This window comes from Streptopelia decaocto (genome assembly GCF_964273445.1).
Source record: "Streptopelia decaocto genome assembly, chromosome: 2".
Taxonomy (NCBI): Eukaryota; Metazoa; Chordata; class Aves; order Columbiformes; family Columbidae; genus Streptopelia; species Streptopelia decaocto.
This window is the reverse complement of record NC_138655.1, coordinates 39831479-39855584: the sequence shown is the minus strand read 5'-3', so window position 1 is coordinate 39855584 and position 24106 is coordinate 39831479. Positions and strand designations below refer to the sequence as shown.

General features: G+C 36.9%; 1 protein-coding gene across 1 annotated transcript in view; it reads right to left on the bottom strand.

Annotated features, from left to right (window-relative positions):
- NSMAF (neutral sphingomyelinase activation associated factor) overlaps positions 1-24106 on the bottom strand; it is a 39579-nt gene that overhangs the window by 5252 nt on the left and 10221 nt on the right. Inside the window, exons 2-25 of the mRNA XM_082044075.1 lie at positions 23756-23845; positions 23579-23657; positions 23418-23485; positions 23294-23330; positions 20430-20480; positions 18006-18077; positions 17581-17628; positions 17395-17447; positions 16755-16884; positions 15747-15818; positions 14762-14870; positions 12064-12240; positions 11057-11136; positions 9554-9644; positions 9396-9459; positions 9224-9275; positions 8088-8208; positions 7664-7795; positions 5791-5833; positions 5132-5295; positions 3891-3999; positions 2483-2541; positions 1716-1783; positions 26-93 (exon numbers count right to left, since the gene is read on the bottom strand). Of these exons, the coding sequence (XP_081900201.1) occupies positions 26-93; positions 1716-1783; positions 2483-2541; positions 3891-3999; positions 5132-5295; positions 5791-5833; positions 7664-7795; positions 8088-8208; positions 9224-9275; positions 9396-9459; positions 9554-9644; positions 11057-11136; positions 12064-12240; positions 14762-14870; positions 15747-15818; positions 16755-16884; positions 17395-17447; positions 17581-17628; positions 18006-18077; positions 20430-20480; positions 23294-23330; positions 23418-23485; positions 23579-23657; positions 23756-23845 (2037 nt within the window). The remainder of the gene's footprint in view (positions 1-25; positions 94-1715; positions 1784-2482; positions 2542-3890; positions 4000-5131; positions 5296-5790; positions 5834-7663; positions 7796-8087; positions 8209-9223; positions 9276-9395; positions 9460-9553; positions 9645-11056; positions 11137-12063; positions 12241-14761; positions 14871-15746; positions 15819-16754; positions 16885-17394; positions 17448-17580; positions 17629-18005; positions 18078-20429; positions 20481-23293; positions 23331-23417; positions 23486-23578; positions 23658-23755; positions 23846-24106) is intronic.

Here is a 24106-nt window from a genome sequence, read left to right as displayed (position 1 = left end):
AAGTCAAAAGGAAGTAAATACACACATATGATTGTCCCATGAAGAACTTATGACAGTGGTATCTCCTGGTAAGGTTAGACAAGATGACAAAGCCTGTAAGAAAAAAAAAAACAAAACTGTGTTCAATTTCTTATGTCAAATCAAACAGAAGTACATTAACATGCTTTTGGATAACAAGAAGCATTTTTATCTTCTATACAAACCACATACAGGTGTTCTATGGACACTAATCAAGCAAAACCTTACTGTTGGACAGCAAGAATACTTAATTCCCGGTAAATATAAAGGGAGCACTGAAGTTCAGAAACATGCAGAACCGTTGGACCTCCTTTTTCAAAATTACGTGGCATGTAATTCCTTACTTAGGAGAAACTAGGTCAGCTCTTCAGCTTGTAAGCTACTGTCAATTCTAGATGTAGGCAGCTAACAGAAAGTAAAAATGAATGGTTTTTTTCCTGTTTCTTCTCCATGACTGTTACTTATCAGCTCAGCTCTTTCAAACAACAAATCTAATTCCTACTATTCTCAGCATGAAACATTTTCTAACATCCTTTATAAACAGCTGCTTAGCTACATTACCATCACTGGAAGCAGCAAGGGGAAAGAAAAATCAGCCCAGTGCTTCTACTAGTATCATTACTAGTCATGTTTTATATTTGTTCTAAAAAACAGTATGCTCCTGGACTGTAAAAAGACTACTGCTTCTAGCACTGCTGCAACAGATCAGCACTCAAATTACAGAGAGGAGAACAGCAATTAAAAAAAAAAAAAGTATACAAGGCCTCCACAGGAAAAGCTGACTTTTAGCCTAGGCAAAGAGCTCCCTTTTTACAGTATCAAGAAGCGACATTCCTAAATTTACCTTGGCTAAAGCATGAGGAATTGCTGTATCTAGATTTACCTGCTGTGTGCCATGGCAGACCAGAGGGTCCTGCTCCTGTAACTTATTTGGGGACCTGTTGGGGCATGCTATGGCTTCTGTCTGAGCATCCCACTTGCCTTTTTTGTTCCCCCTAGAGATGAGGGTACAGAGAAGGCTGACATATGCTAGTGTCTTGCCTCAATAAAGGACTCTGAACATGACAACTGGGAATTAATCTCTATGACCCAGGTCTGTGCTCAGGCACAGAAAATCCAATATAGAATCTCTTTCCAAGTTCTGTTTCAGAAGCAGGGGAAAAATGTTGTTCGGAGGTTGCTGAGATCACTGCTCATTGGGGAAGGATGGCTCAAACTTCCCCAGCATGGATTCTGTTCCCTGTGCTTTGTTCTTTTCTGCCAGCTGACTTGCAGCCTTCAAACACTTGGGAGCAGCAAGGCAATGCTGGATCTGAGCATGTGGGTGGAATTTAAGCTTTGTGATCCTGGTCCCAATGGCAATTCAAGGTTGTTCAGGAAGACTCCTCTGCTCATGCCAAATTAGCTTTGTCTACCATGAGACCTTCCCTGGATAGCAGGGCAACTCAGAACAGAACTATTATAGTGCAGAAGTAAAGTGCAGCCATTTAATTCTCCCTGTCCATGTTTGCAGAATGCTCTCTGTCTCCCTGGAGGCCTGACAAGAGTTTCAGTTCACTCTGCTGAATTATTCACACACAATCCATTTGAGTGGGCAGGGGAAGAAAAGAGACAGTGATGTAGTGCCAAGAGCCATTTCTCTGAGTAGCTCTCAGAAGGTTCCCAGTGATCTTGTTTTTATTTCAACAGCAACTTACCATGTTTGAAAAGGACACACTTCTCTGGATTGTTTTTGATTCTTTGGAAAACATCTTCAAAGTTGAATCTGGGGATAATGGACAAAATAGAAGATAAAAGAACTGTCTCATATTATAGAAGCTAGTAATTTTGCTCCTGTTTGAATATTCAGATATCTTACTAGGAAAAGCAGGTACAGGTTTCTCATAGTCTTTGAGAAACCCTTATAAAAAAAAGCTTTTGACTTGAGCCTGGAACTAGTTACAGCTGGACTTCCTCATGCCCATCTAAGGTAATTCTGGTATCTAAAAAGAGAAATTACCAACTTCCTAAGCCTAGATATAGATAATATTGAAATCAGTGAATCAAAGTGGTCTAAAACCTAAAAAAATAATGAATTTAAACTATATAATTACAGGAAATATATGTTTAACTTCATTTCTATAATAGGTGACTTGTAAAGGCAATGATCCAAAAGCCAAGCAGAAGTAACCTCCACTCAAACACTGAAATTCCCTCAAACAGTGAGAAGGAACTGAGCATGAAGTGAAAACAAGAATCTTGATTTTTGGCAAAAGATTAGGGCCACTCCTTTCATGCCTGTAAAAAACCTAGAACTCAGTGATTCCAGAAATATCCCCTTTAATGTCTTCATTTTGCTCTCAGGGAAGATATTAATGGGATTCAATCTTAACTACATTTCAGAGTTTCATGCTATTTTGTTCACAAAACATTAGCCTGCATTTACACTGCAGGTTCTAGTAAATACCTCTGCAATAATACTTACCCTGGGAAGTAGTGAAAACAGACGACCCACTGCAAGTGACTGCTATTCCAGTGATTGCCCTGTTTAATACAAGTAAGCTTATAGGTCATTTCACAAGTTTTGAAACTTAAACCACTCTACTGCAAATCAACTACAGTTGAAAGTCATTCTTTGATCTCTGTAAGAGCTAAGACATGCAAAGAGATGAAAAGCACTACAATGGTGTGTTATATGCCTAGAGACAAAAATATACCTTGACATAATATGTGAAACACCAGTACAGGTTCCCATATTGTTCTTCAAGAACTTCACCCTCATCAGAATGACCATGGCCACATGAGCGAACAAATAGTTTCACATTCAGTCTTTCCAATTCAGGATGAGCTACAAGAAGTCAGGAACCTGCCTACAAGCAGATACTGAACACCTCGTATGTCAGAAATCAGAACTTGCATGTCTTTTCTCCTCAAACTTGACATTGGCGAAGTCAACATAGTTTAGAAATTTAGACACATAAATTACGTCAGGGAACTAGTTATTAGGAAGCACAGAGCATTCTGCACAGCCAAAATTCTGCTATACAGTTCTGCTTCTATTTGTTTGTTTTTTTCCCTCAGCAGTCTTCAGGTTAAAAAAAAATAAATCAGAAGCTGAAATTCCAGTCTGTTTTCAGGATCAAGGTTTTCCTAACCCTAACAAATCTGGTAACAGAGACCCTTTCTCACTACAAATATTACCTTGTTTTATAGACAAGAAAATATTTCTTTTCTAGATTGAGTTACAGCCACCAAGAAAGTAGTTGCACTTCAGGTAGCAAGAAACCCTGCTACTAGTCCAGCCACTAGGACAAGGGAAGGGGCCAAAGGAAAATCTGTTCTTTAAAATACAGCTGCTGCTGTGCATTGTTAGGTATTTCCAAAGTTCACCTGAAGTGCCCCTGCCAACTCACAGCTCCCCAGGAATCCATCAGAACGGTAGTTTTGTATCTGGATTAACTGAAAACTTGTAGCTGGAGACTTGGCAAACTGCTCATACAGCAGCAGCTCAAGGTATATGGTAGATGAATTTAAGAGGTTTAAGCTTTCAAATCAAGCAAGATGAAGAAGTGAGGTCATCCTGGGATTATACATAGATAAATACATAAATGGAAGACTTTGGCTGCTGCTATCACTGTTTTAGAGAAGGGTAATCAATATCTGCTGAATTAGGAACAAAAAATAATTAAAAAAAAAATCAAGCTGATAAATACCTTTTCTGGATTGATAACCCATCATATACTCAAACTCATTTTACACAATCAAATCAATAGCTGTTCCACAAAGGAAAATATTTACCTTAGACCCTAACCCATCATTCAGCTTGACACGCAGATACCACCCCCACCCCCATTAAATAGAACAATTTTGGCTGTGAAAAGAATAGTACCTACTCTTTGTGAATTTTATATTGCTCATCTAATTTTAGTTTGGCAATATTGTTCCAAGCAAGTGTTATACTTTCTTCTGTCAAATCTTCAAAAGACTCCTCATTTGGAGAAACTGCAATAAAATGCCACAATAAAGTTTCATCACAAATAGAAAATAAAAAGACTTCAAATAACTAGGTAGCTGAAGTTGCAAACATAAATATGAAAGTACAGATATCATGCAGAGTTCCAAGGAGTAAGAATTTTTGGCTAATGCAGAGAGCGACAAGATCACTATTTTCCAAATCTCTTCCTGAATGCACAGCCTTACACAGTCAAAAATATTATTTTTCTCCTCAAACTAGGGCTATTAAACTGGAGACTTTACCGAATACATTTCCAATATGGGGAAACAAAAAAAAAAAAACCCGCACAAACAAAAAAGAAACGCACACAAACAAACAAAACAACAACACCACACAACATCCCAAACGAAGGACTTTTCAGCAGAGATGTTTTGGTGTTCCATGGAGGTATCAAGAACTTTCCCAATGGAAAAGTTCTCTCAGCCTTTCATCATATGGCGGACTTCCCAGTCCTTTGATCATCTTTGTAGCCCTTCTCTTGACCTGCTCTAGCCTGTCCTCAGCTTTCATATATATATATATATATATATATATATATATATATATATATATATATATACACACGCATACACTTGTCTTGAAGACAGTTATTCAGTCAACATAGTCCCTACACAGTATCTAGGGAAAACAGTACTTTCTTTACAGATTTTCATCCAAGTCATGGAAAAGGTAAGACATTTGGATGCTTAATTTAAGTTCTTAGGGTTTATTTAGACCAAGCCACTCCAAAGACATCCCTGTTCCAAAAACTGAACAGATCTTTACATCATTTAGAATGCCTGCAGATATGGTCATTGGAGCTGTTGTCATTATTAACTTGATTTTGATGTGCCATGAAAGGCCAGGGGTGATGGACCTTCCACAACTTCAAAAGCAGAGGTTGAGCAGTCCCAGAGGAGACCACATGAACAGAAGGCAAAAATGCAGCACAACATCCCTGTTTTCAAATTCCAAGCTGGTATTGTCAGATTTCCTTTAACAGTTCATGGATCTATTCTGAATTGTCTTACAGGGAAAGTAGCCAAGAGAGTTATATAATGAGATCCTGTGGGAGAAAGATATGGAACTTCTCAAAATTACAAATCCATTACATCATCAGTTTATCTGTTATACATTTACCTGGAGATTCAGCTATGGAAACGCTGTGACTAGATGTTCGAGACAAACTTTTCAACTTCGGTATTATCCTTCGGGGATGAGGAATCGTAAACAACTGTTTTGGCGTCTGTCCAAACTCCAAGATTTGTGTCAGCAGAGCTACTTTTTCATTGGGGTCCATAATACTTTACAAAAACATGACATTTGATTAAGTCAAGTAGGCGAGTGCTTTTTTTTCCCTCCACTCCCCTGGAAGCATGAGCCTGCACATGCAGTTACTACAGCACTACAGGCCATCACAAATTCTTACAGAACTGATTTACCAGAGATGTGATGGACAGTCATGACAGCTTCATGATTTTGTTTATGTACAGTGACAGTATACTTGCAGATTAAAAGAAACAAAACAAAACGAAAACAAACAAACAAACAAAACCTAACCAACCAACCAAAACCACAGCAATTTCACAAAAGTCAGACTGAAGAGATGTTCGAGTAAGAACCTTTCAATGCATGCTAAAAATGACAACCTGATGCTGGTTGTCTGCATGTTTGGGAGTATAAAAATCGAAGAGTTACACCATTCACACACAGAGCACTTTTACAGCCCACAGATAATCTGGATACTGAGAAATTCAGCTAACTGCTTTAACACAAACATTCTGATTCTTGTTAATTACCTGTTTAAATCCACTCCTCCTTCATAAGTTAATGGGTGAAACACTGGAGGAAAAAAAAAGTTTATTTGTACAATGTATATACTCAAGGTTCATTTTCGTTGCCTTGCATATCTACTATAAAAGAAGTTGTATTTTTTACTCAGCCTGGTTATATTTAAGCAACTAAGCTGTTTCAGCAGGCTGTGGAGTTTGAGATCTTGTGTTTTAATCCTGGGTTTCTTACTTGAATATATTTTAGGATTTCTAAAGGACTCAGAGAAAGTTTCAGAAGAAACCAGTCCTTCCATAAAGGAAGGATGACTTATTTAAGCTTCATTAAATACTATCCCTCCCCAGTAAAGAAAGAAAGAAAAGCACAGTTTCATAATCGGATCTCTGGTTATTTTCTAGACAGGTAACAAAATGTAGTAAAGAATAATTATAAAGGTCTACCTGGTAATTTGTTCATTTGTTCTGAGGCTAGCAGTTACACAGTGAATTACTTTGGGGCCTCTGCAAAGCAATACCTACCTTATGTTTTGACATAAGTTCATTCACACACAGATCCCTTCTGCCTCTCTTATCTACCTAAGTGTCGGCAATTCATTATGCTAATAAAAATCCATTGCAGCAGAAGTACATTATGTATAAAAAGTGCTCTCATTTGAGAGAAAAATATAGGTGCCATAATTTAAATGCCAATTTGCAATATTCAAAGGCCCTGGCACATTGTAACTGACATTTATGGTCACAGTATGATCAGATACCAAACTCCAAAAATCTAAAATACAGCCAATCATGTTTTAGGGACGTGTGAAGAAGCGTATTAAAAAACCCCAATGACAACAAAAACAGAAAAAAAACAAAACAAAAAAGCCCAAAAACACACACAGAACAAGAAAAACCACATCTTACCCTGGAAGTAGAAAGCACTGACAACGAAAACGAAGAGCTGCTTTTTCCTTCCCTCCCCACTGTTGTAGGAATGTCTTATTTTTAAACCTATTTTTTCTTGTTAAGTGCAAACTGTCTCAATATTGTTACCTGTAATCCTTCAAAAGGATCAGGGCTGCGGGAATAAACACCCTATAAGTCTGATCTGCTAATCTTTCTTTTCCAAGAAGACATTTCCTTATTGAGTAGTAACATACGTGGTTAAATATCAGACTGCTCAATACGTTCATCATTCATATTACTATTTGGTCTAGATAAATTAAACACATCACCAAAGCAACCACATAACAACATCTCCTTTTGTAAGCATCTACCACAGCTACTTACACCTTCAGAATAAGACTGCAAACAGTGAAACTTTCCATGTGTACAGTAAAAGGCCTATATACTACTGCGGTAGTACCCAAGGACAAATGGGGTCACCTGCACACTTTTTCCTTCATTCTTGCTCCTAAAGAGCTATAACCCATTAGCCCCTTCTTTCCCTAGCCAGTCCTCTCAGGAGCAGGGGGAAAAATAACAATAATAAAAAAATATATCACATTTAAATTCTCACACTGCAAATACAGCATAGGAGAGTTAAATACATGTTTGTGTGGAGACCCTACAGACTCCCATTTTCAACTGGGAAACACTAATTCCATACTACATTGCCACACCACACTGTGTGAGCAAATAACAGCAGGGGTGTAGAATCTTCTTGCCTACCATCTTAAGTACATCTTCAAAGATGCAAGTCACCACGCAGGCCACAGATTTTACTAGATAAGATTATTTCCAGTAACGAAGAACTGCATTTCCTTTAAGGATCAAGCATTCATAGCATAGTTATGAACACTCAAAAGAAATCGGGCATTACAGATATGCTGTTATTTACCATTTCTGCCTAATTAAAGCATCCTTTTTTTTTTTCCCCTGTTTCTGTAAAGTATGTATTTACCATTGTGAGCTGCAACTGCTTCACTTCCTTTCTGCTTGTAGCCAAATATTAAGTCAATCCATTCATGAAGATGTTCTGATACATACTGACTTTCTAAAGCCTCTTGGCTCTTCTGAAGAAAGTCATCAGGACCTGGCAAGAGAAAGGTTAATTAAAGGAGAAGATATCCCATTCAGTATTGTCATCCATCTCTGTTCATCTTCCTTCTTGAAAAAAACAGCCAAACAAAAAAACCCCAACCCAACACTGCACACCAATCCTCAAATTTGCTATAAAAATTAAATACAACTATTAATTACATCATGTTTTGAAGCAAAATTTCCTTCAAAAGGAAATGGAATGCAAATTTGAGATAAGAACCACCATCCCAGGAATCTATATAATCTTGAATTAATTCATAATGTAAGAAGTTGGGTGTCATTACCTGATGCCCAAGGGGGAAGCTCTACATCTTCAACCATCTTTCCACCCTGCCTTTTTCCCAAGTCCAACTTCAAACTGTTTACTAGAAAACTAGAATCATTTTCATAAAATTCTGGAATTAACTGGAAGACCAAAAAAAAAAAGAAAGTTTTGAGATTAGCTTAGCTTTGATCACTTAAGTAGAATACAATCAGTAAAAACCTAGAAGTTATCAAAGTTCCTAAGTCAAGCCCCCACAGCTGGGTAGTAATTTTTCCAGGCTTTCTTCTCTGTCAGTAAAGAAGCACTGGAAACTTCTCCCCATTATCCTCTTAACTACATTCAGGCTTCTTGACTACCTTAAAGGCAATTCTCTGAGCTAAATTCAGAGTGGCATAAGTATTTTTAATATGTAATATGTGACATACAGATCCATAATAGCTAAGAGTATCTTCAGAATTATCATTGCACAGGTACCTTCTAAGTTTTAAGACATCAGGTAAAAGTCAAGGAAAAAAATCTAGAATAAAACTTGCATGGTGACAAAAGTTTCAGAAGTCAACTATTTAAAGACCACTATAGTTAATGATTAACGATAGATTTTTTTTTTTAAAGTACCACTATATAAACTCCTTATAAAAGAGACATTATTTACCAGCACTTACTGTCTGACAGCTAATCATTCTCAATGTATTCTACAAGTTATAGTTTTTATAAGGCTCAAATAACTAAGAAAATACTTCTATAGTTCAACCAGATGTAATACAACAAATCCTTACAAGATTCCAGCAGACAATACATAAAACTGCATCTTTTCAGCTTTAATCCACTCTGGTAATTCTCACTTATTGCAATAACATTCACAATGACACTTCTGTCAAACTAAAAGCCAGAAAGCAAACACAGACAAGCAATCATGAAATTACAGAGAAGGAACAAGTTACAAATGTTAAAGGAGTCATAAAATGCAGTCAAGAGCCTTAAAACAAAACAAACAAAAAAACCTACACAACTAAAAAACACAAACAACAAAAATTAAAAAAAAACCACAAGCAAACACACCCCACCCCAAAACTCTCAAATCAACAGGAGACATCTAAGAACAGAAAATTTAGCACAGACACCAAGAAGGACTCGCATCATTTTCCAGCTATTTACCTCTTTGAAATCTGTTGCACCATCCAAACAGTTTTTCCAGGTTTCTGCAAGACTAGATAACACATACCAATCAACATTTCTTTAAAAAAAATATTCTTTTTAAGGCTTTGCACTCCCTTGACGCACATTTGAAAACAAAACCAAACTAGTTACAGACAAAATGTAAACAAACCTGTTGAACATTCTGTCAGCGTGATCAAACTTTCCATTCTGCAGACACAGCATGTATTCTGGAGCTAAGGAGAAGAAAAAAACCCCATCAGTTTCCTCCAAACCTTGTCCACGGTGGAGGTAGCTGTCTGCTCACAGAGCACGTAAAAGCTGCCTTACCAACTCTAACAAGGTAAAACAAAACATAACCCGGAGATGAATAATGGCTCCCATACATGAACTTGGGCTCTGGCATTTCCCGATAACGTGTCTGCAACATGTAAAGAAGAAAGAGAGGTCTGTTTAAAATCAGCACTCCTGCTTTCCCTCAACATTGAACACATACCTGCTACTTTTTTGTAAAGACACAGATTAGGACTACCCTATTTTTTTCCAATGAGAAAAAAACCTCTCAGTTTTAACAACCACTTGGCTTTAATCAGATCAGTAAATCAATAAGGCAAAAAAATTGTTAGAACTTATCATCCAGAATTATCATGTTTTCTGCTTTTTTTTCCCCACTCATTTTCACTTGTAACTGCAGTGACTCAACTTCAAAGGAGTGCAAAGACTTTCTTTTCATGTTTCACGTGAAGTTTAATGAGGATGTAAGAACATATTGACTCAATTCAACCTGGAAGATTCCCTCCTGCCTGAAGCTCCTAGGTGTGATCTGTAAAACCTATAATCATCTAAACAAAGTTACTTTTACTGCACTATGTATGAGGTGGCTAACAGTTTGAGGCAACAGTCAGATCTTCGAGAGAAAACTTTATTTACTCTTATTGAAACTTAATACTAATCATATTCTTTCCCACCACAACCTCAGGAAGCTTTATGATTTTGAAATAATCTTTTTTGTCAATATAAAAAAGTTAATCTGGTGATATTTTTTTTTCCTAATACTTCATTAAGAACTAATAAAGATTCTGAAACATTAAATACAGTTACATTCTGTAAATGGTTTTGGAGCAATTAACTTACCATAGGCGACAATGACTTAATACAAAGGATTAAAAACTAAGAAACCAAGAACCTTCTAAGCCTGTAACCATATGTTTCATTGCTTATGGAAAAAAAAAACCACAACTGACTACTTTGAGAAATGGAAAAAGTCTGTGGACTATTATCTGCATGTGGAAATTTCAAGTTGGTGCTCTGATCTCCATGGATACAGATCTCCTTCCTTGGAAGCATTCTCTCTCAAATTCAGCATTTTACTTAAAAGGAAGTACTTAAGAATTCTAGTTCTTTGTGTTGTTTAATTCATACATGTATTTTACATGACATATATAAACCCACTGGGCTTGAAGTTTTATATTTCCAAATATGTTTATAGCATCTGAGTGCCTGCCACAGAAATGCAGTTACAATAGTTACATGGACTTGGGGATTTTATTTGAAAAATGACGTAAAACAAATAAAAGTGCATACATATGAAGCGGTACTAAGAAAGAGGAAACGGATTCAAATCACTTTAAATTAGTACTGACAAAATCAGCACTGATGAAATCAAGCTGAAAATAAATGTGATATGTGTATAGGCAAGTTTGCTTCTGATAAGGTTTATAGTTAGTTTTAGATAACTACATAGTTCTCACAGCTTGCTTCACAGAGGTCCTTTTATTGCCAATATGTATAAGGCCCAAAGTGTGCAACACATAAAAGCCAAGATATACATACCAATAATCTATCCAGCCTTTCCTTATTCAGGGCACCAATTGGTTTACTAAGGTCACGGAATGTTTCAGGCTTTGTCAGATCTATAAAAAACCCATAGTTAAATGTGTTGTTTCTACTAGACAAGAATATATTCTAATCAGTATTTTAAAAAACAAACAAAAACCGCCACAAGAAAACAAACAAAAAAATAAACTCAGAGTCCCCCCTAGTAATTTTCTCTGCTCCTTAACTACGAAAGAATGAAAGTCTTACTGTAAACAGCTACTTACTGCCTTCCTTTCAAGTAGGCTTAACCTCAAACCTCTTGCTTAAGACCCAGTAGTTACATCTATGTGACAGCTATTGCACCTAATATCACCTAGTCAACATGAATCCTGCTACCCAGGGCACAAAAGCAGCTAGAATCTTCTTTCTATTAATTAACTATTCTGTCACGCTACAGTTAAACCCCACCAAACAGTCAGACTGAAGTGTCTGAGGCAGCGCTGATGAACACCACAAGATTCCCCTACTCCTTGTTGAGGGACAGAATCCCCAAAAGGAGAAGCATCCAACACACATTGCATAAAGACCCTTGATTTAGGCATAAGCCTTGTTAGCCTCTTTATTTAAACTTCCAATGCTGAGAACTGTAAAAGAACACCTGGATTCTATATATTTCAATGCACCCAGCTTGTTCCACAAGAGGCTATTTTACTGGTTCTTTTGCATTTACTGAAATCACAAAGTGTCTGAGTGCCCAGGACCACAGATTTTCAAAATGATCAAGTAGATGCTTGGTACAAACTCTGTATGGGATAAGTGAAATATTTAACAGAAGAAGGTGAGGTGTTTTGTCCACTGAACTCCAGAGTAAGGGTAAATGCGCAAGAAAAGACCCAAGATTGCTAACACCAGGTGCATTTTGATGTACCATGAACTTTACACAGTGTAACTTACATCCCCCCTGCCCCAAAATAGTTCAGGTTGGACATGATACACTAACATGCCTTTTTGTATACACATACCTAATACTGAACTAGAGTAGTCTGCTATGATCCATGGAAATACAGGATACTGGGAGAGATCGTTGCAGCTCCTGTCAGCCAGATTGTTGAGATGAAGAAGATACTGGTAGTTTGATATATGTCCTCGTTGCCATTGCAACATATAACTTTCAGCTGTATGCTCTGTTATATGATTTTCTAAAACAAAACATTAAGAGTTTTGAAGTTTGGAGTTCCGCTCCCAATTTATACAGTGATTAATATTATGCAAGGTATTATAAAATGATTAAGGACAAAGTTGTTTAAAAGAACAAGCCAGAATTAAGTGGTTAACTTTATGTTTCAATAGCTACCATACTTTATACATCTTGTAAGATCTGTTTAAACAGGCCTAAATTGCATTCAAAAAAAAAATCATGCAGGAGTGTTGAAACCAAACATGGAAACAATGGATAGGAAAGAAAGATTTATGGAGGTATAGAAAAGTATTTGCAGACCATGAACAGCTCTCCTGGCAATCAGGCAACCTTTAAGACTTCAAACTTCTAGAAGTAGTTCTGCTAGAGCCAAGAAAAAATTAACTATATTTTCCTACTGGACAACTAAGGATGCCCACTAACAATGACTTCTAGAAAGAAGTCACATTGTATGCAAGTAGGATCCAGTTTCAGAACCACTGAAACAGAGAGACTAAAGGAAGATAAAACTTGACTACCACTCAAGAAAGTAGGAATTATGCACCCAGAGCTTCTGTTTGAAGCACTAGGCAGTTGCTCAATAAATTCAATACTTCATTACACTATGCTCAATAGCTACAACAGAAAGGTATGCTGCTGTACAACAAATTGACCTGCTAATATTCATTCTGTCTCTCCATCTTAAAATGAAATTAAAAGAGATATCATAATCATTATTTTTGTCTGTCCTGTGAGTAGCAGGAGAAATAGCGGGCTGGGGGAATGGTTTTGCATGGAGAAGTGTTTTATTGTTATTTTTAATTGTTCCTTCCATTGGTCCAGCTTAAAATGAAATTAAAGAGATATCATAATCATTATTTTTGTCTGTCCTGTGAGTAGCAAGAGAAATAGTGGGCTGGGGGAATGGTTTTGCATGGAGAAGTGTTTTATTGTTATTTTTAATTGTTCCTTCCATTGATCCAGCTTACAGCACTTTGGCAAGTACTTGCAACAGCAGAATTGAAGGACTGCAACTGTGGTATGATGGCAACAAACCATCATCAGCCTCTTCATGAAGTAATCGCAGTGAAACCACATCCTTGCCATACAAAGCGTTACACGACACACTTCTGTATGCTTGTTCCACTGCATCTGTGTTACAGGCTGCTCTTCCTTCTACTTAAAATCCTTAAATAGCTTTTACCACCATTTGCTGCTCAAAGCTACAAAACAAAGCTAAAGAATTAGGATTTCTATTGAACATCAAATTAATATTATCACTACAACTATTAACTAGAAGGAATTCAGATTAGGATGTGGTGGGCCTCTATTTTAGCTTAGCATGGGCTGGAAAAATATAACTCAATCCTCCATTCACCGTAGCACCTTAAATTATACCAGCAAAAAGTGTTAACACCTTCAAAGAGAGGATCTTCTGCTGTCAGAGACAGCTACTGAGGGGCTACAAACACCTTTAGAGAAAGGGCTCACTCATTTTTTATTTCTGAACTTCAGCAACAACATCATCATCTTCATCTGCACCTTGAAATTTCACCTTTGAAAGCTATCCAGAAAACAAAGTCTGAAGCAGGGTAACAGCATGCAGTTATTTCAATAACAGAGAAAATCACCTCAGAATCTACTTCTTCTAAATCTAAAAGACTAAAATGATTCTCAGGTGATCACTTCTTTGTGGCCTTTCTGCTTTGTGAAGTGGGGAAAATGTCAACTGATATTCAAGCAAATTCATTAAAACAGAACTAGCCTTGTGGTATAATCAAAGAGTAAAAAAAATAATAATAAAATACATGAACACTTTCAAAATTGATGGTAAACATGAGTCTCAGTGTGTCGGTTGTAGCAGCATCACAGAAAATCTGCTAGCTTTTTCCCTTTTTTTTTTCCCCCAGGACACACTAGCCTTTTAGGAAGTTTCTGTTCATGATCTGCAAAAGATATGTATTACTTTCTAGGATTTAATGCATACAAGATCTAATAGAAATGAAAATTTAATTGTTTCAGAACAGTAATCTTCATCAAGCCCTGCTAACATCAAGGCAAGTTCAGGTATTTGTGTGTGCCCTGGAAATCCACCCATTGCAGGAACATTCTCAAAAGGGTTTTTACTTGGACTTAAGTGGGGGCCGGGGGGATCCACCCACAAGTTAGTCTATATTCTTTCAGCAAAATACAATTTAGTTGAGTCAATCTTATTTACCCTTTGCTTTGAAGATAAAGTGGTTTGAGTTTGTTCCCCCTTGCCACCCCTTTTTGGGGGAGGAGCATATTAAACAACAGTGCATATCTAGTTGCAAATCAAGACAATTAGTTTCACCTTAATACTATCTCAGCTCTTCAAACACAAACAGAATACATGCAGCTTCACAACATTCGTTGAATTTTGCTTACTTCTATCAAAAGTTTTTAGGGTTAATACATCTGTTTATTCCTCTCATTCTTTCCACAAATCAACAGAGCAAAACCCAGACAAATTTCCCCTCACAAGGTACTACAGACTACATTAATAAAGAAATACTGCAAACCTATGTATGTCGCAATAAGGAAATAGAGCTCATCTCGATCTTGATAGTTGTAGAATTTCAAGTAGATGTCAGAACATAGCTCATTTTCTGTGCAAAATACTTCAAGTCCCTTAGAAGTTAAAGGAGGAAGGGAAAGTAAATGAGAGTAATTACTGACAAGCTGTAATATTCATGGGTTTTTTTTTTTTAAATAGAATATTCCAGTTACTAAAATCTAAAAGTTAATACTTTAAACTGGGTAGCAGTTTTGCCAAAAAGGTCTAACATTTTGACCTTTCCTATGTCCTATTATCCAAGCATTCAGTTTACACTCAACTGAGCAAATGTAGATTTATAGCTGTCCATAGATTAGCTCTGTCTGGACTGATTAAGCACAGGTAATATGCTTTTTTGTCCTAAGTCAATGTAGTGAAGCCAAGAGTTAAATGTCTATTTAGTTTAAATGTCTTGAGACAAAAATTTTATTCAAGACTGATATTTCAGTGCAAACAGTGAAAGCACATGACTGAGGTTCCACTGCAGCACTCTGATCATCCATCCCTCAGCCACGTACAGCGGGACTCATCACTCCACATTAGCCGCAACCTGAACCAGTGATCAAGCTCCCTCCATGAATCAATCCAGAGAGAAAATACACCATGAGAGAGCAATTCATTCTACCCCAAGATAAGTGTTTGAGATAAATGGAATTAATTGCTCCCTGGAGGTACTCCCTTCTCTCTTCTCCTACACTGACTGCTTATGAAAGAAATTTTTCATCCTTGACAGGGTTCACTCTTCCTGTTTTCATCTTTTTGACAATACGGAAAACTACAACACTTAAAAACCAGAAAGGATCTTTGAGTGCGGTTCACTACTTAATCCAGAGTGTTTAGAAACATGTAGCTTCTACCTAATGATGCACACAGTTTCAGCTGGTCATTTTAAGAAATTATATATACAGCAAGACATTAAAAAAAATAAATATAGATATATTTGAGCTTACCAGTGGCATTAGGCCATGTCTTCTTTTATAGATGCGACGCACATTTTGCAGTGTTATTTGTACTACTGGTTTCTGTGGGGGGTTAGGGAGAGGGAAGAAAAGATGGAGATATTCCAGAGTGTATACGTTCTTCTACATTAACCTCTCCAGTCAATATCAAGTTTCTCTTGCCTAGAGATACTAGTAATACGAAAACAGTACCCACTCATGTCATTTTAGCAGTGGAACAATGGTGCTAAGCAGTTACACTAAAAAGAGGAAGCTTGTCTTTGCTGTTGGTTCTTGTGTGAGTAGCAAAGCAGTTTAAGAATAAATAGAGAATCTGTTGCCTGTTACAATAATCATGCAAGAGAGGAGCAGAATACAATAAATTGTATTAAAAATAAGGAAGCCCCTGGGCTGCACGGCAAACTGTTTGCCAATGGTACCACCTGGTGGACAAAAATTAAATGGCATTTTGTCATCTTTCGTTGCAAAACACATTTGCATTGTCTGGACATACTTTTAGTCTATTAGTGGCCTGCTAAGACTATCACAGCTATTTCTGTGTCAAAGTTTCAAAGTAGTAATCCGTCTGTGACATGCAGACAGTATTCTTCTAGAGAAAGAAATGATCAGTTTAATAGAAAACTCAGCTAAGATCTTCCAATATAAACATACATAAAGTTCTCACTAGGTAGGAACAGCACCACAGAGTAAGATTAAGACATTTATCTTAAATGAAATGTTACAAAAAGTGTTCTTTAATATTAATACAGAATGAGAAAAGGACATTTTGTACTTTGTGAGTAGGAGGTTACTTTAGGCAAGTTAGCACAGAGTAGAGCCTCAGAAGTAGAAATATGCTGAAGCCAATAGAGCAGCACAGCTCCAAGGAAAACTAAGGAGCTCCTGATTGTAACTGAAAATAGAGTCTTCTGGTAGATGTGCTCCATGAGCATTTAAGAGGAAAAATACAGAGGGGCAGCGTGCTCATGTCATATGCAAGACAGTCTATGAGGCACTTACAGGATATCCATTAAGAGGCTGGAAGTACAAGTTAGCATCAGTAACACACACATGCCCTGGATTAGTCACCAGTGGCGTCACCATTTCTGCTTTACATTCCATATGCAGCGTTTCAGAAATGCTTTGAAATCTACAAGTGAAGAAAGGGAGTAAGTTTACCTCCAGATCTTACTTAGGGACAGCTACCCTTACATTCTTTATAAAGGTTTTAGGTTAGCCTATAACCTTGGGACATCAGAATGGGGACTTCACTAAGCCTATTTTAGACATGAAGAAAGTCCTTTGTTGAGACCTCTACCTTAACAGGCACTCCAGAAGGAGTGCACTACGTTCTGCACCCATCTGGCAGCAAACCAGTTGACTTTTCTACACAGAGCTTTATTTGGCATATCCTGATGCTCAGTTTTCAACGAGTTCACAGATTTATGGAATAGATTGGAGACATAAAAAAGTAACATGTTCATGTTCACAACACAGTATCTCCCATTCTCCATTCCAGATGGTTCAGAATACAAAGAAGATAACTCTCTGAATTAGAGAACTTACGCTGGCCCAAACAAGCACCTATTAAGTACTAATGCAGTAGGCTAAATCAACAAGATGAAAATCATTTCCCAGTAGAAAATGATTAGAAAGATACCTGTTTTTATCAAATGAAGTTCTAGCCAAGCGCGATTGCAATATAGCAGTTATCTAATATGAAGGAAAAAAAATGCAATTAGATTCAAATGCAATCTGATTCAAATGCAATTAGAATTTCATTATTAAATGGCAATATCAGAATTTTATTATTAAACAGTGGTATCAGAAATAATCAGATACTTACCATGGCAGCTTGGTCTCCCATTTTATCCAGACAAGAAGCCCTGTAAAGCTAGAGAACAATGAGCTTTGAGTGAAAGAGCAAAGAGATCTCCCACACAGCTCAGAAGTCAATAGCAATTGGGGGGGCTTTAGCATTCTTGATGAGAGAGTACTAAAAAAGCTCTTATTATTTCTTTTTGAAGTATGAAACGTTTGTTCACTGCTACTGTCATGTTATTACTTTGTCCATACATTACCATGCTGCATAGCAAAAGCTAATATAGGTAGCTTACAACATGTCACAACCAGATGTGTTCAACTGCTATATTTTAAAAACAGATATTCTAAGAATTTCACCTTGAGAATAAATATTTAGAGAAAGTTCTCCATTAAATATCAAAAAAGATGCTGTGATAAAATGTGTAGACATAGCAAATAACCACATACCTGATGCAGATTTTGCACAACGTCTCCTAGTTTCCCAGCAACATCCAGTTGGAACAAGTGTTCTGTTCTACCCTAAACCAAAACCAACATTTACTACAAATGAATTTAAAATAAAGCTCAGTGGAAGAAAAGTTTAAACTAAAATCAAAATATCTAAAACCTGGCCAAAGTATCGAAGGTTGCAGTATACCCAAAACATTCCAAAGGCAGTTGTTAAACCTTACTTTTTTCTTTACAAATACATCTTCCCTGTGGTAAGCTCTTTGTGCCGTATTTAGTCTGTTATTTAATACAACACAACATAATAGCTTTCAAATGAACAAATTAATACAGTATAAATATCAGTAGATGTCTAACTAGTATCTGCTCTACTTTAATATCAGCTAAACACATGTAAATATAGAACTAGCAAATGACATATTACATTTAAACAGCTACTACATATCTTTTAGACAAAAGATACGACCCCATCAAATCTTTATATACTAGACTATAGATGTTCTCCGCTACATAAATAGTTTTGATCTGAAAGGTCCCAAAGCCAATCACAACTTATTTTGACTAGTCATTTATAAAAATCTCACTAACACATCACTCAGGGTATGTGGCATCCTCATTTTTTTCCTCCACAAAGTTTTCCCAGCTTTAAGTGTTATTTCATAGTACATATTTCTGGTTTTGACTTAAGTATTTTAACAGTGTGTGCATGGATCAACTGATGATAATTCTTAAACATAACTCATATTTCGCAAAGGTGGGGAGATCCCTTGATGGACTCTGAATGTAGTATAAAATTGTATCAAAACATTTCTGTAGGGTTTTGTAATTTCTCAGGCTAGACTTCCAAAGAAAAAAAAAGGTGATCAGTAAGTCTACATCAAGATACTGATCAGTGGATACATTTGGATTAATTTAAAACTGAAAGAAAGAAGGCATAGAAATCTAGGTGATCTTCAGTGTAACGTATGTGATCTGAGCTGAACTGACAGCAATTCCCGTGGAAAGCACGCTTCAGAAAGCAAATGGAGCTGGAGTAAAGGGAGACAAGAAATTCAGTAGCAATTTAGACAAAAGCCTTGTAACATTTCACCCAGAGCACCATTTTCCTTCCACAGAGAAAGCATGGCCCTCAGAAACACTAGTGGATGGTCTACAGGGATTACTCACAACCAACCATCTAAAAGCTTTTGTGAGCAGTTCTTGCTATAGCTCTCCAGCCATATGCAAAGACAATAGCTCGCTATTTTGTAACTGATTTGAAACAATCAATGCCAGACATGGAAGATAAAATGTACTCCCAAATTCCAACACTCACTGATGCACCTGGAACTGGCAATGATTCAAGTAGAAGATATTTAGCAGAAACAGGAAAAAAAAATCTGAAATGATCGAAGGCAAGCTAGATTTCTTGTTTTAATACGCAGAAACATAGCTGCACTTTTGTGAAGTAAATCTAATGGTTGACTGTCAGAAATGTTTTAGGTATGAATGAATCTTGACTTAGGAGAGAACAGAGTGAAAAGCCTTTCAAATAGCCCTTTTGATTCTTTTATTTTTTCCTGTCTTGTCAAAATTTTTGCACATGGAGACAAAGCAGAAAATAGGGCTAGAAAACAGGTTCAACACATGAAGAATTAATGGCATAGAGTAAACAAAGAAAATAAAAAGGCCTATTTCAGATACAAATCTTATCACAAAAACAACGCAAAGCAGTCGTTGAAAGAGCAGACATAATCTCTTGCTTCTTTTCTGTTCATTAAAGAAATGAAAATTTATGGTCTCCATCATTCTTGAAATTTTTTACTTGAACAAGTACATTGAGAAATATAATTTTGTTTTAATTCTTGGGCAAAAAAAGTTGGTGTTTAATGACTCTGCATTTTCATTTCGTGTTTGTGTCTTAACCCATCTTGCATTCTATGTGAAAAGCACCTATGCCTTCTATGCCTTGAGGCCTCCAGGCTCAGAAGCTTCATCAGCAGAAAGCAACAAGAACTAGGGTCTGATTTCTGATGTCAGCAGCCCTCTCTGCCATTTCTTTGAACTGTGAAGCACTCAGCTGGGAAATATCAGTTAGCAATCTCTCCAATCGGGTGTGAGCAGAACCCATTTAGCCAGGATGTGGTGTCCACTGAAATACCAGCAGCCAGCTGTGACTGTTGAGCCCACAGAGCTGCACATCAAGGTAAATAGCAAATGCCAAGTCTGCAGTATGTCCTCCAAGAAATATCACAAACCTATTATGAAGGAATTCAGATACTCGTTTTATCAATATGAACAATTACTTTCAATTACTTTTGTGGGGTTTTTTTTTTAATGTTTAATGTATTCCTCAAATGATAATTATCTTACTCTTTCAGAAATAAGACCATGAATCCTTGCAGAACATTAGTTTGCTAAGAATGGCAAAAAATATATACTTACTCTTACTGTTTTATAGGGTGCAATAATATTTCTTTCTTTAATGAGAAAAACCTGAAAGAGCAAGAGATGTTACAGTTTCAATCCTTAAAAAAATAACAAAATAAATCAGAAGTACTGATAAAGACAAAGCTAAGAATGCTGTTTAAGCAAGCAAAACACTGGTTGCAGTATCTTGCTTTGGTTACCCCAGATAACCTGCCGAAAAACAATGACCTTTTATAGCAGCTAACCACAAGCATCTGTAGTTCAGATGCTTACTTACCTAGGCAGTTTATTAGTGGGTTTTTATTCTAATCATATGACCTCTGAGGATTCGCAAGATTAAAGCAAATAAGCACAGAGATTGGTCTAACCCCACTCAATGGGAGGATCCTCCCCCTCTTTTCTTCTGGTAGCTCATGCCCTTAGGATTCTGACCCTTACCCCACAAGGGTAACTCACAACATAAACTATTTTGTAAACCTTCTCAAATGAACCCTTTCTTCCACTGCCAGACCTTTCACTTCCAGTTCCAACCAACACAAACACCAGATTTCCCCTCTCATCCAGCAGCATATTTTTGAACAGTTTTATTTCTCTGATGCTGAGAGGATCTCCCCTCCCCAAAACCCACATAAAACCAATCTCTTCTTCAGAACATTCTCTCAACTCCTATAGAAAGGCCTGACTGTTCAAACATTGATTTGTAGATATTGTCTTACTATATGTTGTCTGAAAGATGACCAGGCAGAAGTCAGTCATGGCTTTGCTCTGTTCATAGAGCAGCTCAAATTTGTCAAATCTCAGGCCTGAGTATAAGACTCAGGATTGTTTCTGAACTGCACAAAACACACTGGACTGTGTTACCAGAGAGTCTTCTACTCCATGGCCCAAGAGACTTGGCCAATGAAAGGGCCTTTTTGGGTACCTCAGTTTACTTCCTACAGCTGGCACCACGCCTGCGGTTCTCCACTCCAAGGTGTTGTGGCAGCAGCCTCAAACCAAGAGCAAATATTAAACTCTCAAGAGAGCACATGCTGTACCATTTTCTGGTCAAAGGCCTTCTGGCATGTTCAGCCTTCCCACATCCCACAAGCCTTCCCATGTGCCAACAGCGGACAGCAGAGCCAGCCGTCACCAAACAACCCCTCACAGAACCATCCAGCCAGAAGAACATGAGCGGTACGCTCAGACAAGCTCAGCATGCCTCTAAGTGCTACATTAAAAAATAATGGCAATTAGTGCCCTTCATCTGACATCAGCTTGTACAGACCTGAATCAGGTCATAGGAGAATATGAATCAGACACCTGCTTTACACTCAGGTCACTCTTCTGCAGGATAATTAAACATTTTTCTATGCTGAGAGCCCCAAATTACATGAAAAAGTAGACAATGAAAACAAAAAAATATGGAACGAGCAAAAACTTTAGCATAATGTATTAATTTCCTATTTTGGAGGATTTTTCCCCAATTTTATCTTGAGAAAAAAATACTGAAATCATCTCCAATTATTATTTCCATTTGCTGTATTATATAGCCATTAGTTTCTAAGTTGTCTGTTACATAAAGTGAAGCTTCTTATCCAGCTATGCATACTGTCTTGAGCCCAAGGAAACGGCGAACACGTTTAAGATGTTTCAATTATTTGTTACATGCAGTTTCCTACAAGGCAGAAATTCTACTTAGAAAAAAACATTCATAATTAGGTAGTGATTTATCGTAAGTACAACCAGCCAGTACTTCACCCTCAAAAGTCCCTCTGCCTTTTATACAAAATACCAGCATGTATCATGCCATCAAACTACTTTAGAACGTTTCCCCAGACCCAGAAGGACGACTGGCAAACCACACATGATGAGGGGGTGGGGATGTTAGTGGAGGGTGCTAACCACACTTGCCACTTTCAAAGTTAATTCTCCTTTCCAATTAGATATTTTTATCATTATTTGTTCTTCAGAACATACTCTACTGATGTATGGTGGAACAAATGCATGGAACAATTAGAAATACCTTTTAAAAAACACTCAGTACACAAAAAAAAAACTGCCAAGACAAGAAAACTTGACTACACAATACTTTGCACAGAAGCTGTTGCAAAATTGAATTAACACAGTTCACAGACTTCTCCAGCATAGACAATACTAAACCCTTGAGTTCATTTTGAACTGCAGCAGTACCTAACTGAGCAAGGGTATCAATTTTAGGTATTACTAAAGACAGATTTTACAAATATGTTAGAATGTTTAAAAGGATATTTCCCACCTCAGCTCTGTTTTTTCCTGAAATTAAAACACGAACAGTTTTTTTGAAACTTTTACAGCTTTGGAACACCTATCAGCTGCACTTTACCAAAGCTTGAAATATAATCCCTTGCTTAAAATTAAGCATGAACATATCAAAGTTAGCCACAACTCATGAATGAAACTTGAATCCAGATTTCAGGACAACTTCTCATACTTATTTGGTGGACATAGAGCAAGAGTCCAATGTTTTCACAAAGTTGAATCACAAGGTCAAGATGGCTTGGCCATTACACACCACAGAAAGTAGAAGAAAGCAATATAGCAAGGTCAAAATGATGATTAATAATCAGTTTAATTTGAGTCTATCCTCCTTTTTCATTCAATTCTAAAATTGCCCTGAGCTCCATTATAAAATGCACAGTGCAAAAAGCTCACTTTATCATATTAATGACTTCATGAAGTCATTAACAGTTTGAAATTTCTACCATCAATAGCTTCACATTAATGTTAAGTCTTTGACACTAATTGGCTCCGTTTCCAGTTAACCCCCCACCCTAAGACTCCAGCTTCGAGAAAGATACCATTAAAGAATGTTACCTCACTCATTTATACATCAAGAATCTGTTACATACAGGTCTTACCTGATTACACACAACAGAAAACCTTCCAGATGTATCCCTAAAAGGTAAATAAGATATTTGAAGAGTTGGGTGTTTCAGCTTTAAGAAGAATTAAACACACATACAGTAACTCAAATTCACATACCGTGTAAAAGGGTTACTTGTTTCATTGTCTTCTGGGGCTTTTATACTAATGCAGTCTCTCAGTGGTATCTGCAACACGTTACAAAAATACATACTCTTTCTTAAAAAGATTTTTAAAGACAATCTTAAGTTACCAAGAAATGTTAAGTTTGCACTGCTTACCTTGATAATGGGTTGGATATTGTCATCAGGTTCAAAAATGATTGACTTTGAACAGATTTTTAGAGAGCCTCTGAATTTTCTAAAACGAACAATAAAAAATAAAGTAGTTGTGTATGTGTTAGATACACATGGGATTAGAACAATTCCAGTAAGTGAATGTATGTAAAAGTTTCACACCTTTCATCTCTGCAGCCTTTGTTTATAATATGATTAGCTGTGTGCTGTTCAAAGTAATATTCTTCCAGGTTAAGAAGAAGCAATGAAAACCTAGAAATAAACAAATATTATTTATTCAAAAAGAAAACACCATCAAAGTGAATGTTCTTAATAAAATCTATCAAGTGTTCGGGAAGTCTTCTGTCATATACCCCACACCTCAAGAATGTATTAATTTAAATTAACTTTTTCAAAGTTGGCACAGCAGGAGGAGCAGAAACATATTATATCACTTCAGCTGGACGTACAACAGCTTGTGTGCAGCACTGGCCTGATCTGCAGAAGTACTTAGTATTTATTCATATCCACGCT